Source organism: Pinus tabuliformis, chromosome 8 (assembly GCF_031772625.1).
Source record: "Pinus tabuliformis cultivar Carrire ecotype Pingquan chromosome 8, CPIR1, whole genome shotgun sequence".
NCBI lineage: Eukaryota > Viridiplantae > Streptophyta > Pinopsida > Pinales > Pinaceae > Pinus > Pinus tabuliformis.
The window spans coordinates 1,437,230,723-1,437,250,790 of NC_142294.1; the positions used below are offsets into that span (position 1 = coordinate 1,437,230,723).

Genomic DNA, 20,068 nt, shown 5'->3' on the forward strand with positions numbered 1-20,068 from the left:
TGACTTGAGAGTCATTTCACACACACTTCTATCTTGATTTCTCTCCACTTGTCTTGGGTTTTAGTGGAAGAGAAATCTAAGAGTGGAAGCCCTAGACGTTGGAGGAAAACAAGCTGCCCTAGGTGCAGTCCTAGAAGGCAGCCCTAACACAGTGCTAGAAGGCAGCTCTAACGCTATGCTAAGGCAGCTCTAACGCTATGCTAAGGCAGCCCTAACGTTGTCCTAAAGCACCCCTAACGCAGTCCTAAGAAAGCAACCCTAACCGCAGTCCAAGCAAGCATCACAAGAGCTCATCAAAGGAGCCCAAGGAACTCGGCTAAGGGAGAAAGGTAACTATATGGAAGCCGCAACAAGAAGGCTAGGACGAGGGAGATAAGGTCTAACCGAGCTGCTGTTAGAGCGCTGAGGAGTTGAGCTTGGAGGCCGAGTTGAAGAAGGATGAACGCAGGTATGTTTGGGGTAGCAAAAAGGTAAGGGAAGCTTGTTTTGAGTGGGTTGTAGGTGACAACGTGGGATTGTGGTAGGCCACAGTCCCAACAACCTCAAAACAGGGACAACGTGGGACTGTGGTAGGCCACAGTCCCAACAACCTCAAAACAGGGACAACGTGGAGAGTTTGAGGGCTCAAACATGCCCAGAACAACATCATGCTAGGGGAGGTGTACTATGAAGGTGTGTTGCAGTCCTTGAGGGCTGTTTGTGGACAGATAGATAGGTGTGTGAGGTCTGCCAGATACCCTAACCAGTCACAATATAAGCAGTAGTGTAGGCAGACTTGGAACAACAGTGTTGAAGGGACAACAGTGCTAGTAAATGGGACAGCTGGGCTACATGGTGCTGCTAAGACACATGGGACAACAACAAGGTATGGCAAGGCTATTGGGACAACAACAAGGTATAGCAAGCTATGATGGGACAGCAGCAAAACAATGGGACAACAAGCAAACATGGAATGGTTATGTCACTAATAGTGGGACAACAATATGCCACATAAGACAGCAGTGGCTAGCATGGTACAACAATGGCACATGGGACAACTGTGGCAACATTGTGCAACAATGGCACATGGGACAACTGTGCAGGATAAGGTGCAACAGTATGATGTATGGTCATGAGGTCCAACATTATGATGATGGGTGCAGCGTGGTGCAGCACGGTGAGGTGCAGCATGATGACGAGATGTAGCATAATGATAGGTAAAGGAGTCACCTTGGAGAATCAGTTGAAGCAACATGTCTTCAATTGATCTCATGTATCATCTTCTTAGAGATGATCTATGCTCTTATCTAGATAAGTCAAAGTGTTGACTTCTGTTGTAAATGTACTATCTCTCTCTCTCTCTCTTCCCGCTGAACTATTGAAGAACATATAAGAAGAATTGATCAAGGGATTCTCCACATTGGGGTTTGTCCCTGGCTAGCGCCACATCTTCTGTCCTCTTGTCTTGGCTTGTCTTCTGCGATTTATGTTTATGTTCTATCTGTAGTTTACTTTAATGCTGATGTGATTGCTAATCTGGAAAAGATATTGAGCTAACTGTGAAAATTGAAATAAATTGCTCTGAGCCTAGAACATACCTAAAATTAACATGGTATCAGAGCTGAGGTGAAGACAAAGCCCAAGCAAGAGTGAAAGAGCAATCACCGAAGACAGTTGGGAAAGGACAAAAGGATCAATGGGTTCCTCATCCCTCTTCAAACTCACCAAGGGTGAGGTCGAAGCAGAGAATATTATCCGAGTGGCGCAGTGGAAGCATCTGTTGGCCTACCTAAAGATCACTTCAATGAGAAGTCTAGATCTAAGGGTGGAAGGAAAGGCAGATGTCTTTCTTGCAATAAGTTCGGCCATTATGCGAAGGAGTGTCTGAATGGTAGGGACACATCACTTGATGATGATAACAATCATTCCAGGGACATATTCAATGATCAAAGGAATGATAGGTAATGCAGATCATCAAGGAAATAGCCAACTCTTCAAAGAAAGCAAGGAACCCCAGGCACTTCATCAGATAGAAGGGTGCGCTCTCTAATTTGGTAGAGATGTAAACAAGCATAGGATTATACTTGGATTTAATGCCACCTATCCGGGAAAGGGTGTAGGGAATGTTATCTCTCAATTGAATGAGGGTAACTCGATTCATTTACAAAATCTCTTTTATGTACCCGATTGCAAGAAGAACCTGGTCAAAGGTTTCAGGGTGGCATTCATCGATGGAAAGGTACGTGTTTGAAAATAGAATTTTCAAAGACACTTTTACTCATGGGTTCAAGGTTGGCAATTTGTATCAAGTTGTAGGATGGTCCATTGGGGATCATATCTCATCTATAGCACCAAAGGTCTACTTTATGGGGCCTTACCCGATGTGAGTCATATGGTGACAGGGATGCCTGAATTCAAGAAGAGCATGAAGGTACATGACTGAGATGTACGGAAGGAAAATCTTACAAGGGGACCATTCCCCTCATGTAGCAGGTCCATAGGTTTGAAACAACCCGAGGGGTTTGAGATTCATGATCAGGAATCTCATGTATGCAGGTGGAAGAAAGCCCTCTATGGCTTGAAGCAAAACACCCTGGGCTTAATATGAGAGGATTGATAGCTGTTTGATGAAGCTAAGATTCACTAGGAGTGAAGCCAATCCAAACCATTGCTCGAAGGTTGTGGACGATAGACCTCTCGTACCAGCACCTTCTGAGGACGACGTATTTTTTGACAGGTGCAGACCCTCTCATTTGCAGAAGTAAGAGGGAGTTGGATTCCAGATGTGGAATGGTACACTGCAAGCCCATGACTACCTCGAGGATCTTAACTTTCAGAAGTTATATGGTAGTAATGCCGGACCAGATTTGGGAAATGCCTCTGAGTTTCATAAACTCATTCGCATTGATGTTCTTGGTAAACTTCCGTCCGGACATATGTTTTGCAGTTAGCATGTTGGGCTCATATATGGTTGAGCCTCACTGGATTGGTGCCAAGATCTTCTGAGATATCTTCGGGGCACAATATCTCATGGATTGAGATACATTGCCGGAAATGTGAAGTTGCATGATAATTCGAATGTTGATTGGTCAGGTAGTGTGGAGGATCACAAGAGCACTTTTGAGTGCTGGTTCTCTTTGGGTTCTGCTTCGATATCCTGGATGAGCAGGAAGCAGAGGACGGTTGCTATAAGCATCGTTGAGACCGAATACATAGCTATGAGTATGATCTCGTGTGAAGCTGCCTGGTTGTGGAAGCTCTTCAGTGAGTTGTTTGTACACATGATGGATACCACCGTGATCTTTTGTGTCAGCCAGAGGGGGATTCGATCATTGAGGAATCTCGTATTCCATGATTGCTCCAACATATAGACATTAGATACTACCTTATCTGGGATATGGTATGTCAATGAGCGAGGAGTCTCCATCACATTGAGACTGATGTACAGAGCGCAGACATTATGTCGAAGCCCCGAGGAAAGGTCAAATTTGTGACTTTCCCGAACGACTTGGAGTTGTTGAGAGACCCTCTTATGAGGGTCCTGCATGTTGCATGCATTGAGCTTTGGGAGCTCCAGGGGGCTTGTGGTACTTATTGGAGCAACAAGCGACCATAGGGCGACTCACTCTCCCCTAATGGTGCGTTGTGTACAGGGTGAATGGCTCAACATTCCCTTGTGATACCCCATGGCGCCTTAGGGATAGGATGAGTGGTTCTCCTGTCGAGGCACCCTACCCATGCAGTCTGGGACTCATGGGAAGTACCTCTCATCTGGCCAATGAGCAGGGAAATGGGGTTAGGGACCATGGTAGTACTATCAATGGACGTATCGTTGTATCTACCGTACTCCCTATGGTAGGATGACCTCCATTGATATGGGATCAATGAAACTAATTTGGGATCAGTATGAGTGGTTTGAGACACTCTCTTGTGATATTGATTTGGGATCAATAAAATTGATTTTGGGTCAGTAAGAGTGATATGACTCACTCTCTTGGAATTGATCTGGGATCAGTAAGAGTGGTATGACACACTCTCTTCATATGGAACTGACTTTGGGTCAGTAGAGAATGGTATAAGACATTCTCGATCAATTCTTCTTCTTCATGGTTCAGCAGAGCAGAGCAAAGCTCAGCGGTGCAGGGCACTGATGGCAGAGTTAGTACAGTCGAACAAATGGATCAGCAGATGGAGTTCTCCCTAGTTGAGAGGGAGTGTTAAAATTGGCAACTAGCGCCAAACTCCATGTGGGTCATCTTATTTATGGCAGTTGATATTTTTCTTGGATCCCTCTCATCGAGAGGTGTAGGATTGATCTAAAGGTCATTCGATTCTGATAAGTATTCATGGAGTTATGAATTTATTTGTGTTAGAAGACAATTCGTCAAGGTTGGCCAGCAACCAAATAAACCCCACATGTGCTCAACGTTTTAGTATAAAAGGAGATGACTTGAAATTCATTTCACACACACTTCTGTCTTGATTTCTCTCCACGTGTCTTGGGTTTTAGTGGAAGAGAAATCTAGGAGTGGAAGCCATAGACGTTGGAGGAAAAGAGGCTGCATTAGACGTAGTCCTAGAAGGCAGCCTTAACGCATTCCTAGAAGGCAACCCTAACGCAGTCCTAGAAGGCAGCCCTAACGCTATCCTAAGGCAACCCTAATGCAGTCCTAGAAGGCAGCCTTAACGCTATCCCAAGGTAGCCCTAACGCTGTCTTAAAGCAGCCCTAACGTAGTCCTAAGAAAGCAGCCCTAACCACAGTCCAAGCAAGCATCACAAGAGCTCATCAAAGGAGCCCAAGGAACTCGGCTAAGGGAGAAAGGTAACTATATGGAAGCCGTAGCAAGAAGGCTAGGACAACGAGGAAGATAAGGGCTAACTGAGCAGCTGTTAGAGGGCTGAGGAGCTGAGCTTGGAGGCTGAGTTGAAGAAGGATGAACGCAGGTATGTTTGAGGCAGCAAAAAGGTAAGGGAAGCCTGTTTTGAGTGGGCTGTAGGTGGCAGTGTGGGACTGTGGTAGGCCGCAGTCCCAACCACCTCAAAACAAGGACAACATGGAGAGTTTGAGGGCTCAAACATGCCCAGAACAATAGCGTGCTAGGGGAGGTGTACTATGAAGGTGTGTTGCAGTTCTTGAGGGTTGTTTGTTGACTAATAGATAGGTGTCTGAGGTCTGCCAGATACCCTAACCAGTCACAATATAAGCAGTAGTGTGGACAAACTTGGAACAACAGTGTTGAAGGGACAACAGTGCTAGTAAATGGGACAATTGGGCTACATGGTGCTGCTAAGACACATGGGACAACAGCAAGGTATGGCAAGGCTATTGGGACAGTAGCAAGGTATAGCAAGTTGTGATGGGACAACAAGAAAACATGGAATGGCTATGTCACTAACAGTGGGACAATAGTATGCCACATAGGACAACAGTGGCTAGCATGGTACAACAATGGCACATGGGATAGCTATGGCAGCATGGTGCAACAATGGCACATGGGACAACAGTGCAGCATAAGGTGCAGTAGTATGATGTATGGTCATGAGGTCCAGCATTGTGATGATGGGTGCAGCATGGTGCAGCACGGTGAGGTGCAGCGTGATGACGAGATGCAGCACAATGATAGGTTAAGGAGTCACCTTGGAGAATCAATTGAAGCAGCATATCTTCAACTGATCTCATGTATCATCTTCTTAGAGATTATCTATGCTATTATCCAGATAAGTCAAAGTGTTGACTTTTGTTGTAAATGTACTATCTCTCTCTCTCTCCTGCTGAACTATCGAAGAACATATAAGAAGAATTGATCAAGGGTTTCCCCACATTGAGGTTTGTCTTTGGCTAGCACCACATCTTGTGTCCTCTTGTCTTGGCTTGTCTTTTGCGATTTATGTTTATGTTCTATCTGTAGTTTACTTTAATGTTGATGTGATTGCTAATCTGAAAAAGATATTGAGCTAACTGTGAAAATTGAAATAAATTTCTCTAAGCATAGAACATACCTAAAGTTAACACTTGTCTACTTGTGTCTTGGTTCTCTAGGTAGTCCATCATAGTTAGGCAATGTGCTTGTGTTCGTTGGGGCAGTGAAAGTTGAAGGGGACTAGAGAGTTCACTAACTCGTCTACAAGTTGAAGCCTCGGCTTGGGTGTACACTAAGCATATACTTGAAATAAGTTGCAAGGAGTTAAGGAAGCCAGAGGCAGTAGTGATAGTTGAATGAGCTTGCACTTCGAACTTAGAGGTCATGGCAGACATTTTGAATTGGATTCCCAACCCAGGGCACACCAAGGAAGATAGAACTAGTACCTTCTCACCATTGACGTCTATTGGAAGATTAAAATACTACTAGGGAAAGTCATCATGGACAAAAATGAAGCTAAAGAAAAAATATTGTATATGTTAGACAAAGTGGTATTGAACTAGAAGAGATGCAGCTCCATCTCAAACACACATAAAAGCAACTGCCTCAAAGCTTTGGTCCAATTAACTACAACAAAGAACACCTCAACCAACAACACATCTATTAGCTCAATTGAGTTGAATGCCTCATGTTTTCTTTAATTTATATGGTTTATATTTCTAAATTTCTTTTTCTCACAAAGTTTTCTCAATATCTATATTTATCAATGTTGTTAAAAGCGCGATCGGGATTAAATCGGCGCGGGGAACGAATCGGAAAAAATCGGAAAAATCGGGAAAAAAGCGGGAAAAAATCGTTTGGTACAAAAATATTCATTTTTTTTCATTTTTTTTCAATTTTTTTAATATCTAAACCATCTACAACATAAAATAAATACATTGACACATAAATATGATAAAAAAACTAATATATAAGATGTTTAATATCATTTCTAGCGCTAAAATCACACATAACATTGAATCATGTCCTGAATAGTAAGTCCCAACTCAGCCTCAAAATATCAACAAAAAATATGATAATGTATCTCATCATGTCATAATGTCATATACAATAAAATGAAAGTCTAATCCTATTGATTTCCTCTGCCCCTCTTGCGAGAAAATGCCACAGCTTTCCCTTTCCCTCTAGATGTAGATGCTGGTGCCCGTGCAGATGGAAATGGCAGTGGAGTCTGATGTGATCTAGACGTTGAAGAACTAGAAGTAGGAGCTATAGGAGGTAGACCACGTCCTCTACTGGTGGCAGGGGTAGCCCGGGCAGGTGGTGTCACCTGGAAACATTACAATCTCCCAATCCTGAAATCCTGAAAAACTGATAAGTCTGCTGGATTTTAAATGAAATCTAAAATTCTACTTTCTCCATATGAAATCCAATGTGGCTGGAACCACTCTCAAACATCCTGAGTCTTTTCATGGTAATGTTAAAAATTTAAGTAAAATGATGAAAATGAAGATCAAGGAGAATGTCACTTTTACTTTAAGAATTTAACATTACCATGAATAGCATATCCATACTAGGGCCTAGACTTGATCATTAAGCTACCCCACTCAAAAATTATTTGTTTCTTTCAAAAAACATTGCATGAAAAAACCCAAAAAAAGTTATAAAACTATGCTGTCCTGAGCCCCCACGATTTTTTCGTTAAAAATCGCGCTTTTTTCGAAAAAATCGCGATTTTTTCAGTAAAAATCGGCAAAAAAAAAAGTAGGCGATTTTTTCGTATAAAAATCGCGATTTGATCGGCAAGCTGAAAAAATCGCGATTTTTTCATTAAATCGCGATTTTATCGCGATTTTAACAACACTGATATTTATAGATACATAAAGCATACGTTTCCTTGATTCATTACTCAATAACATCTACTATAACTAAAATCATCTCAAAACCCTAATTCTCAATATCCTAGAAATAAAAACCTAGTCAAATCACTTGTGTTAACATTTTTGGCCAACAAGTTTCACATATCTTCATTGTTCAAAGAACCCTCACTCTAAGTTCGTGATGGAAGGGAATATGAATAGCGGTCTAGAAAATGATTTCTTGTATAATGATAATCCCACCTTGTTACGCAACCATGCCCTTCTTGAAACTTGAAATGCTACTTTCTCATCTTTTACACTACCAGTGAAATTTCAACCAAAAATTACCTCTATTTCACCTTTAATATCACATTTATGGTCCTTTCAAGGGCCATGCACCCAGAATTTCACACATAAGGACACAGCAGCGGCAATAGCTTATGTCTCAAAGATCAGTTACTCCTTGACCTTGTTCACCAAATTCTTGCCAGCCATCGGAAGCATCCATTCAACAGTTTCTTTGGGGGCATTGCCACTCTTCATTTTTCTCCGATAGCTATTAATTTTACCAGTTCCTCCAAAGTCATCAATGCTAATATAAAATGATATTTTGGCCTACTTGTCACTGGTAGGCCTAAGCATGCCAGCCCCCTAAACAACTGAACTTATACCACGAAAGAACCTCCTTCAGACAGCACAATATGTTACAATACTCGAGGACATTCATCTTCAGCACTAGTTAATAAATCAGTTTGTCCAATTTTGTTAGTTAGTCTAAATATTGAAAGCGTGGGAGTTTGTGGATCAAGTTTAGTCAATCTAATTATGTCAACAGCTAGTCAGTCTAATTAATTCAAAAAATGGGAAATAAAGACTTTAAACCTTAGAATGACATGTTTGGGATATTTGTTGTGGATAGTTGGTGGAAAACTACTTCTTGGCCAAGTGTAGTCTCCATACTTCTCTTGAGGGTCGCTTGGTCTGAGTTGGTTCTCATATTTTCATATTTTCTCAGGAAAGTTTCTTTGTCCCCTTTTGTACTGTCCTGAATTTGCTAATTTTGATGATAGTGAGTATCACTTTGACGTTCTAGTCTGCTCCTTCTTGTTGTTCAAGAGTTAGATCTGTTTTCAGTAAAACCCAGTTTAACTCAAGAAAAGGGTAAAAAACAAATCCCAGCCTGTAAATTCAATTTTCACTTCTTAGCTTCTCTATGTTTCCAGAATTAGTTTTGTCTAGTCATATTCCAGCCTTTATATGAGAAATATAGTGTTTGAAATTTCTGTTGGATTTCAGCATTTATGTTCAAAATCTAGATTCTCAGCCCGGCTTCAAGAAAATTTTAGATTCCAGGTGCAGAATTGTTTCCATTTATAACAACAGGATTTTATTGGAACAATGACACAATATTCTGGAATTAAATTACCATCCATCACCCTGTCAATCCATGTTTTTGTTGTAAGAATGTTCAAAAGATATTTTCAACTACCTGGCATTATTTCTGTTGATGTTAGTTGTCTAATTAGGTTTTACAAATCTATTTTTCTCCATTGAAGCTTCCAGAATCTATGTTAAAAACATTCAAAGCAACGGTATTATAGAAACGGTATTTTAGGAAGAGCTGGGAGAAATCTCTAGACCATAGTCAAGAAGTACACCCAAAAATACATGTATCTAGACCTCTATCTACATAAAAGTATGGTATTCTATAAAAATACTAAATATGCCACACAATACATAATCATGCAGGCAGACAATTTTTAAGTTTGAAATAAAAAAATAAACTTAACAAACGAGTGTACAGTATATGAAGAAGAAAATGATGAATAATTATAGTTTCAATAATAACATTCAATATTTTGAGTAAAAAAATTTACTTGCCTGAGATACTCATAAAGGAAAGTTTGCTTGAATGTGAAGCACAAAATTTCACTATAGTTCATTGTTGGTGCATTTTGTTTGTGATTTTCTCTGAAATACGATCAAGAAGAAATAATTGTTGAAATAATCCTATCATTCAAATCCATAATGTTCATCTTTGATGAAGGCAATGAATGAGTCGATGATTAATATAGCCTGATAAAATATTCACTTTATTTAATTGATTCATGGATAGCATTGACAATAGTATTTGCTAATCAAAAGATATTTTCCTAGTGGATATGAAAATGAAACATTCGTGAAATCCATGTTTTAGAAAAATATTACTTTGGGATTATTTTGTACGTATATTCTCTGAAGTTTCAACTATCTCTTCAGCAGTATGGAAGGGAACATTGCGTATCTCGCTATCACAATCTTGGAGCATTACACACTCAAGCAGAAGCAGGAGCCACTAGTGCCTCTGAGTGAGTTTTCCAATGAATTCAACCCCAAATTGTAGATTGACAACCTTGATTACTCCATTTTTTTGGTCACGGATGTACATATTGAAATGATGTGATCTCTCTTATAAAGATTTGAACAATATTTTTTATGCACATTGCAGACATAGTTTGAGGCATGATATTGTTAGATATAATGGTCACAGTTACGACTTAAGCATCTTTTTTTAACATAAACTGGTAAATTTTATTTATATAAAGGACTGCAGCAAATGCACACAGATCGGTTACATAAATAAATAATCCCTGTAGTGCCAGGGAGCTGCAATAACTTTCTATTCATGATTTGTAATTCCCAAATCACCCATAATACCCATTCTTACAGAGATTTACTACATACAAAAATATTGAGACCCTCAGAAGACAAAACACTCACTGCTATTTGCTAGAGAAAGATAGGCTATCAGGAGAGGTAGCATTGTTTGCTTGAGGCTGACCATTCTGAACTGAGGGAGAGGGAGTTTCCACACTGAAACCTGGAAACATCGAACCAATGTACAAAGGAGGTTCACAGTAGGCTGCATTGGTAACTGACTTGAATTAATAATACTGAGAAACGCCTGCTCAATTATATCCAATCGACGCTTTTGGTGCAAGAGAATACTCATCAAGACTTCCTCTCCAGAGCTCGAGATGCCTTCTACCACTGTCAACTACTGTTCCGCAGCATCTAGGTCCTCTGGCAATGTCTTTGTTGCCATGTTGTACTGAGCAGTGAACCGTAAGTTGCACGCAATGTCGCAATCCCCATAATCCATAGTGACCACATTCCTGATGCTGCCAAACAGGACCCCTGCAACTAGCTCAGCCAAAGCCCATCGGGAGAGATAGGAAGTTAGGAACCCCCTGTTAAATTCTTACTACCATATAGCTCCGAACGACTAAATTGAGAGAGAAAAGCCAAGTTTGCCATCACAAAACTTGCCACAGGCAGAGGTTAATATATTCCACAGCCTCTGACTGTAAAGAGATAGAGGAAATTATTATCTAGGGTGGTGGTTATTGTTAATTTCTGGTAGTGTCGGATGTGCTCTAAGTCACAAAATTTGTAGGGAGGCTTAGACACATGCATTCTCCAATACGCAGAAATCGTTTTGGGAAATTCCACCCGGAGACAGTTTTATTAAAATAATTAATTATTTTTAATAGGACCCTAAGTCTAAACTTAGGAAATTAAAATAATTAATGGGTATTAATCTAAACCATGGGTGTAACTTCTTCTAGAAGAAGACGGGAATCAAGCCAAAATGATTTAAGCCATTGATTAGAAGTTAATTTGGGCTGTTGGTTGTCCAACCGAAAGATATAAGAAGAGGCTTGAGGGGCACTTAGAGAACACATCAAGTAGAGTTTAGAAGATCGAATTTTTGAAGCAGAGATGCTGCTGGTGAGAAATTCCAAGTGAGCTTTTGTAGTGAGGGGCAGGGATAGTATTCGAAGGGAAATTTTCTTGGTCAGAGAGTACAAGGCAGAGAGGGCAGAACGATGTCCAGAGAAGATGACGCTGGCCCACACAGAGCTGGCAGAACGACATCTAGAGAGGTTGGCGCTAGCCCACACAAGATGGCAAAATGACATCCAAAGAGGCTGACGCTGGCCCACGCAGCACTGAAGCAGTGGCAACGCAGAGCCTAGAGGGAGATCGAATTCCTGCTGAGGAAATCGAGTTTCAGAAGGCGAGAGCTGGGATGTGAGGCCGGGAGGAGGAAAATCGAAGTTTCCAGCCAGCAGAGGGTCTGAAGGAGGAGCAGCGCAATCCCCAACAAAGGTGACGCAGAGACTGCATGGGGTTGACGCAATTCTGTGCAGAGGTTGACGTAGTTTTGTGCAGAGGCTAACACAGAAGGGACACAAAGGCTCTTCTCCAACGAGATCAATGCCGGATTCTTCTAGTGACAGGGTGAGGGTATCTCACTACTTGTTTTGTTAAGTTTCTCTTTGTATAGGATAGCTAGTTGGGCATCCAACGAATTGTACTCGTAATTACTACTGCATAATAATAAAACACTTCGCTGCTGCACCGGTTTTCCCACACTGGGTTTTTCCGGGGACATTTTGTCCAAAAATAACTGTGTAGATGTGTTGTATTTCTTTCTTGTTCAGTTTCTTGTTTCCTCTTATAATTTAAATGGTGTAGAATGTAGGTTTCGATATTTACTGTAGGAAACATTAAGTAACTTGATTCAGAAATTAACAAGTAGGAGAAAATTAATCAGTTGTTGCAGTAGAAATTTGGGCATCGAAATTTTCACATGGTATGAGAGTTGCAGGTGAAACAAGAGAACAGTATCGGAAGAGCCCAACGCTGAAGAAGGAAGGGAGTTCGAAATTCTTGCAGAGGCAGCGATTCGAATCCCCTGAGGGATTGCGCAGTTCAGGCCAGGAGGGCTAGATTTTCGTGGTAACTCTCTCTCTGAGTGAGTCGATAGAGAGGTAGGATTTCCAGATCGAAATTTGTTAGCGGTAGAAGAAGCAACGCAGTAGTAGCTTCAACGAAGAGGGGTTTCTGGTGTGACACAATTTTTTGCAAGCAGTTGCCAGGTAGAAAGATGTCAGAGGGGAGAAGAGCACATATTGAGGGAATTTCTTCCTTAGAGGACTTCTAGGAAAGAAGTTTGAATTCTCTTAGTAGAGTAACAGTAGCTGTGTGCAGGATTTCTTACTTCAGAAGAGAGTGCAAATAGTTGGGCAGCAGTTGCGCAGAGGAGAAGAGGAGGAATTTGACATTTTTGCATAGATGGCCATGGATGGGCAGGATCCATGGAAGAGCAGAAAATTAGATCTAGTTGTTGTAGATTTCTCACATGGATCAGTATCCTTGCTACGAGAGCCCAACAAAATCAGTAGTAAGAGGATCACAGTGTCAGCAGACGCAACTAGTCATTCAAATGATAGTTGCATAGCTAGTTGCAGTCAGTTTCCGGAAGACAGTTGCAGAACTAGTTGCAGTGACACAGGCAATGTGAATTGCCCAGTTGCAGTATGTAGGTGCAGTTCCAGCCAGGAGATTCCCAGCGCAGAGCTTCGTAGTCCAATTTCCAGTACAGGAGGACTGTGTGAGTTGTCAGGAGGGAGTAGAGAGATTTCCCATAGGGAGATCGAGACTCAAAGGGAGTCTAGTTTCAAAGGGAGCAACCCTATGGAAGCTAGTACTTCTGGATTTGGGGAGATCAAACTCATTATTGCAGTAGTTGCAACAACAATGCAGAAGCATCATCAAAGCAGTAATAGTCGTAGTATGAGTATATCATATTTCACCATGTTGACCGTCATACCTCTAGGAGGGAGGTGGGTTGATTTAGAGTTGTAGTTCGAAAGGAATGCAGATGGGCAGAATGCTTGAGGATCCCACCTCTCGGATCAATTCCTTGCTATGGAAGCGCAGATCAGTAGCAGGATGGACCAGTGTCAGTGGGTGCAGAGGAGAGCCAGAGTGACAATTGCAGTGGCTAGTAGCAGCAGAGACTGAGTAGCGCAGAGCAGAGTTGGCAGCAGTGTAGATGGCACAGAGCAGAGGTTAGCAACAGCACAAAGGCTTTAGAGGGTCAACGCAAAGTCTAACAACAATCAGAACTCCAACAATGAGATACATCATACTCAACACCAATTCAGTAATTTGGGATGCTTTTCCGTTGCTGATGTAGTAGCAACAGCAGTTGGAGAAGGTTGTAGTGCAGATGCAGTTGGCAGTGCCAGTGCCAGTGCCAGCAACAGCACGGATGCAGAATTGAGACGGAGTTGCAATACAGATGCAGTGTTGACAGTGGAAGGGTCAATAGCAATATATATGCAGCATTTGCTCAGTAGTTGGTGGACAGGATGTCAGACATCAACAACACAGAAGGAGATGTTACAAAACAGAGTGATGCTTCAGCAGGTTGCATCGCTAGAGCACATTTCTCGCTAAGAGGGAGTATTGATTTCTGATAGCATCGGATTTGCTCCAAGTTTCAAAATTTGTAGGGAGGCTTAGACACATGCATTCTCCAACACCCAGAAATTGCTTTGGTAAATTCCACCCCGAGACAATTTTATTAAAATACTTAATTATTTTTAATGGGATCCTAAGTCTAAACTTAGAAAATTAAAATAATTAATGGGTATTAATCTAAACTGTGGGTGTCACTTCTAGAAGAAGACAAGGATCAAGCCAAAATTATCTAAGCCATTGATTAGAAGTTAATCTGGGTCGTTGGTTGTTAAACAAAAAGATATAAGAAGAGGGTTGAGGGGCACTAGGAGAACACATCTAGTAGAGTTCAGAAGATCGAATTTCTGAAGCAGAGTCGTTGCTGGTGAGAAATTCGAAGTGAGCTTTTGCATTGAGGGGCAGGGATAGTATGCGAAGAGAAATTTTCCCAGTGGAGAGTAAAAAGCAGAGGGGGCAGAACGATGTCCAGAGAGGCTGATGCTGGCCCACGCAAAGCTGGCAAAATGTCGTACAGAGAGGCTGATGATGGTCCATGCAAAGCTGGCAGAACGACGTCCAGAGAAGTTGACACTATTCCATGCAGAGCTAAGGCAGTGGCAGCGCAGAGCCTAGAGGGAGATCGAATTCCTGGTAAGGAAATCGAGTTTCAGAAGCCGAGAGTCAGGGTGAGACCGAGAGGTAGAAAATCGAAGTTTCTAGCCAGCAGAGGGTCTAAACGAGGAGCAACTCATTCCGTAGCAGAGGTGACGCAAAGACTACGTGGGGTTGGTGCAGTTTTGCGCAGAGGCTGACGCAGAAGGGACGCAGAAGCTCTTCTCCAGCGAGAACAGTGTCGGATTCTTCCAGTGATAGGGTGAGAGTATCTCACTAATTGTTTTGTCCAGTTTCTCTCTGTATAGGATAGCCAGTTGGGCATCCAACGAATTGTACTCAGAATTACTACTGCATAATAATAAAACCCTCAGCGGCTGCACTAGTTTTCCCACATTGGGTTTTTCCGGGGATATTTGTCCAAAAATAACTGTAGATGTGTCGTATTTCTTTCTTGTTCATTTTCTTGTTTCTGCTTATAATTGAAATGGTCTAGACTGCAGTATATTAGTTTTGATAGAAGTAACTTGATTAACAAATTAACAAGTAGGAGAAACTTAATCAGTCGCTACAATAGAAATTTGGGTATCCAAATTTTCACAGTGATACATAACATAATGGCAAAGAGTGAATACTTGTTTTGTCTAGTTTCTCTTTGTATAGGATAGCCAGTTGGGCATCCAACGAATTGTACTCATAATTACTACTGCATAATAATAAAACCCTCCGTTGTTGCACCAGTTTTCCCACACTGGGTTTTTTTGGGGACATTTTTCCAAAAATAACTGTGTAGATGTGTTGTATTTCTTTCTTGTTCAGTTTCTTGTTTCCTCTTATAATTTAAATGGTGTAGAATGCAGGTTTCGATATTTACTGTAGGAAACAGTAAGTAACTTGATTCAGAAATTAACAAGTAGGAGAAAATTAATTAGTCGCTGCAGTAGAAATTTGGGCATCCAAATTTTCACATGGTATCAGAGTTGCAGGTGAAACAAGAGAACAGTATCGGAAGAGCCCAACGCTGAAGAAGGAAGGGAGTTTGAAATTTCTGCAGAGGCAGCAATTCGAATCCCTTGAGGGATTGTGTAGTTTAGGCCAGGAGGGCTAGATTTTCGTGGTAAATCTCTCTCTGATGAGACGATAGAGAGGTAGGATTTCCAGATCGAAATTTTTTAGCGGTAGAAGAAGCAGTGCAGCAGTAGCTTCAACGAAGGGGGTTTTCTGGTGTGACGCAGTTTTCTACAAGCAGTTGTCGGGCAGAAAGACGTTAGAGGGGTGAAGAGCACATACTGAGCGAATTTATTCCTTAAAGGACTTCTAGGAAAGAAGTTGGAATTATCTTAGCAGAGCAATAGTAGCTGTGTGCAGGATTTCTCACTTCAGAAGAGAGTGCAAATAGCTGGGCAGCAGCTGCGCAGAGGAGAAGAGGAGGAATTCGACATTTTTGCATAGATGGCCAGGGATGGGCAGGATCCATGGAAGAGCAGAAAATTAGATCTAGTTGCTGCAGATTTCTCACATGGATCAGTATCCTTGCTACGGGAGCCCAACATAATCAGTAGTAAGAGGATCAAAGTGTTAGCAGACACAACTAGTCATTCAAATGATAGTTGCATAGCTAGTTGCAATCAGTATTTGGAAGACAATTGCAGAACTAGTTGCAGTGACACAGGCAGTGTGAATTGCCAAGTTGCAGTATGTAGGTGCAGTTCCTGCTAGGAGATTCCCAGCGCAGAGTTTCGTAGTCCAGTTTCCAATACAGGAGGACTGTGTGAGTTGTTAGGAGGGAGTAGAGAGATTTCCCATAAGGGATTGAGACTCAAAGGGAGTCTAGTTTCAAAGGGAGCAGCCCTATGGAAGCTAGTACTTCTGGATCTGGGGAGATCAAACTCATTATTGCAGTAGTTGAAGCAATAGTGCAAAAGCATCATCAAAGCAGTAATAGCCGTAGTATGAGTATATCATATTTCACCATGTTGACAATCATACCTCCAGGAGGGAGGTGGGCTGATTTAGAGCTGTAGTTCAAAAGGATTGCAGATGGGCAGGATCCTTGAGGAGCCCACCTCTCGGATCAATTCCTTGCTACGGAAGCACAAATTAGTAGCAGGATGGACCAGTGTCAGTTGGTGCAGAGGAGAGCCAGAGTGACAATTGCAGTGGCTAGTAGCGGCAGAGACTGAGTAGCGCAGAGCAGAGTTGGCAGCAGTGCAGATGGCACGGATTAGAGGTCAGCAACAACACAAAGGCTTCAGAGGGTCAACGCAAAGACCAGCAACAGTCAGAACTCCAACAACGAGATACATCATACTCAACACCAGTTCAGTAATTTGGGATGCTTTTCCGTTGCTGATGTAGTAGCAGCAACAGTTGGAGAAGGTTGCAGTGTAGATGCAGTTGGCAGTGCCAGTGTCATCAGCATCACACATGCATAATTGAGAGGGAGTTAAGTACAGATGTAGTGTTGACAGTGGCAGGGTCAGTAGCAATACATATGCAGCATTTGCTCAGTAGTTGGTGGACAGGATGTCAGACATCAACAACACAGAAGGAGATGTTACAAAACAGAGTGATGCTTAAGCAGGTTGCATTGCTAGAGCACATTTCTCGCTAAGAGGGAGTGTTGATTTCTGGTAGCATCGGATTTGCTCTAAGTCTCAAAATTTGCAGGGAGGCTTAGACACATGCATTCTCTAATACCCAGAAATCGTTTTGGGAAATTCCACCTGGAGACAATTTTATTAAAATACTTAATTATTTTTAATGGACCCTAAGTCTAAACTTAGGAAATTAAAATAATTAATGGGTATTAATCTAAACTGTGGGTGTCACTTCTAGAAGAAGAATAGGATCAAGCCAAAATTATCTAAGCCATTGATTATAAGTTAATCTGGGCCGTTGGTTGTCCAACAAAAAGATATAAGAAGAGGGTTGAGGGGCACTAGGAGAACACATCTAGTATAGTTCAGAAGATCGAATTTCTGAAGCAGAGCCATTGCTGGTAAGAAATTCGAAGTGAGCTTTTGCAATGAGGGGTAGGGATAGTATGTGAAGGGAAATTTTTTCGAGTGGAGAGTATAAGGCAGAGAGGGCAGAACGATGTCTAGAGAGGTTGATGCTAGCCCACGCAGAGTTGGTAGAATGTCGTCCAGAGAGGCTGACGCTGGCCCATGCAGCGCTGGCATAACGATGTCTAGAGACGTTGACACTGGTCCATGCAGAGCTAACGCGGTGGCAGTGCAGAGCCTAGACGGAGATCGAATTCCTAGTAAGGAAATCGAGTTTCAGAAGGCGGGAGCCCGGGTGAGACCGGGAGGTAGAAAATCGAAGTTTCCAGCCAACAGAGGGTCTAAAGGAGGAGCAGCACAGTCCGTAGCATAGGTGACGCAAAGACTGCGTGGGGTTGATGCAGTTCTGCGCAGAGGCTGACGCAAAAGCTTTTCTCCAGCGAGAACAGTGTCGGATTCTTCCAACGATAGGGTGAGAGTATCTCACTAATTGTTTTGTCCAGTTTCTCTCTATATAGGATATCCAGTTGGGCATCCAACGAATTGTACTCAGAATTACTACTGCATAATAATAAAACCCTCAGCTGCTGCACTAGTTTTCCCACACTGGGTTTTTCCGGGGATATTTTTCCAAAAATAACTGTGTAGATGTATTGTATTTCTTTCTTGTTCATTTTCTTGTTTATGCTTATAATTTAAATGGTGTAGACTGCAAAATATTAGTTTTGATATAAGTAACTTGATTAACAAATTAACTAGTAGGAGAAACTTAATCAGTCCCTGCAATAGAAATTTGGGTATCCAAATTTTCACAGTGATACATAACATAATGGCAAGGAGTGAATACTAGATGCCATATCTGCCTTGTGTGGAATTATAACTGTCGGTGTATCCTTGCTAGTCCTCATCAACATGACACTTAGTGTATGTTGAGACTTAAGGTATTGGTTGGTTGACAAGTTGCTCATTAATTAAAAACAATCCTCTTTTTTCCTAATTGGGTGGCTAGATTGGCTTGGGAATTTGTCAATTTGTTGTTTTATTCTTGCAAGTGGAACTATTCAATCTTGTAGTTCATGTTTTCAACCAAAGTTATAATTCTGCTAAGAATGGGTTCTAGTATGAGATCTCAAGCCTTTTTCCAAATTGATTGTGTTTCAAGATGACAAATGAGCAATGTTCCACCAAGATTCCAGGATAGGGAGACGTGGGAACGAAGATGCATAGGGGGGTACGTATGGGAGCACCCCCAAATTTTAGGGAAATTCGAGGGGGGATGGGGGAACATCCTGTGTGTTTATGTGTATTTTCTCTGTGGTTCACGGACCTCAGAGATCGGTGACCGCTACGCCCACGAAATATTTTTACTAGATAGATCCACATGAAGGGATCATTTCTTGCCGGCTCAACCATGTAGCCTAACCTCGAGAGTGTCGAGAGAATTGAATCCGTGACCTCCCAATAACAAAGGTGCTTTAGCGACGGGGACTCGACCAATTGAGCTAACCCTTGGGGCTATATATATATATATATAGATATATATATATATATATGATTCAAATTCAATAAAGAAATACATTGATTCATACATCATAATTGATTCAATGAAATAGAAAAAGTAAAATATTGTATACATTGATTTAAATTCATCATTCTAGAATCTACATTAATTTAAATTCACCATTCATTATTCTAGAATTTGATTAGTACAAAGCAAAATAGTAGATACTAAAGTCTGAAGATTGGAGCAGTAGATTGAAATTACACAAACTCGAAAATAGTAAAGAGTGATGAGTCAAAGACTTGATCGTTGTAAGGTGAATAGTATCTAGAATCCAAAAAAATCATGCTACAACAAATACCTACATATCATTAAAACCATTGCCTATATTGGGATCACCATCATCAATATCACCCTTTAAGGATTAAATTAAGATAGAAAAAGCTTAATATGTCTAATTGAGATTTTGTTTAAGTGATGGGTACATTTTTACTAGGGTCAAGACAGAGGAGTTCAACAATCAATGCCACCAACATTTAGGTACATAGAGGGCTTAGTGCTCTTGATTAAAGTCTAGTTCCATACTTTCATATATGAAAGAATCCAATGGAAATGTTGCAATCCCCCAAATCCTAAAATTCTGAAAACTGTAAAGTCTACTGATGAGTGGGATCTAAAATTCTACTTTGTCCATATGAAATCCAATGAGGTTGGAACCACTCTCAAACACTCTAAACAAGTAATGGAAATGTTAAAATCTAAGTAAAAGGATGAAAATGAAATATAAAGGAGAATGTCATTCTTAAACATTACAGTTAATTACATAGCATTACTAGGGCCCTGTTACTACAGAAACTAGTAGGCCTTGTAAGAGGCAAAAGCTTTGGGCACAACAACACCTCGGGATAGAGGTCCACTTTCACCACATCTTAAGTCCCCTTCCTTCTCGAATT

General features: G+C 41.3%; 1 protein-coding gene across 6 annotated transcripts in view; it reads left to right on the forward strand.

The window, feature by feature from the left end:
• The window catches only part of LOC149241084 (branched-chain-amino-acid aminotransferase 5, chloroplastic-like), a 172,119-nt gene that overhangs the window by 9,239 nt on the left and 142,812 nt on the right, over nt 1–20,068 (forward strand). For 3 of the 6 annotated variants that reach the window (XM_089373868.1, XM_089373870.1, XM_089373872.1), the window contains exon 2: nt 9,960–10,048. In XM_089373868.1, the coding sequence (XP_089229994.1) occupies nt 9,960–10,048 (89 nt within the window). The remainder of the gene's footprint in view (nt 1–9,959; nt 10,049–20,068) is intronic. The other 3 variants (XM_089373869.1, XM_089373873.1, XM_089373871.1) reach the window with 1 other exon arrangement.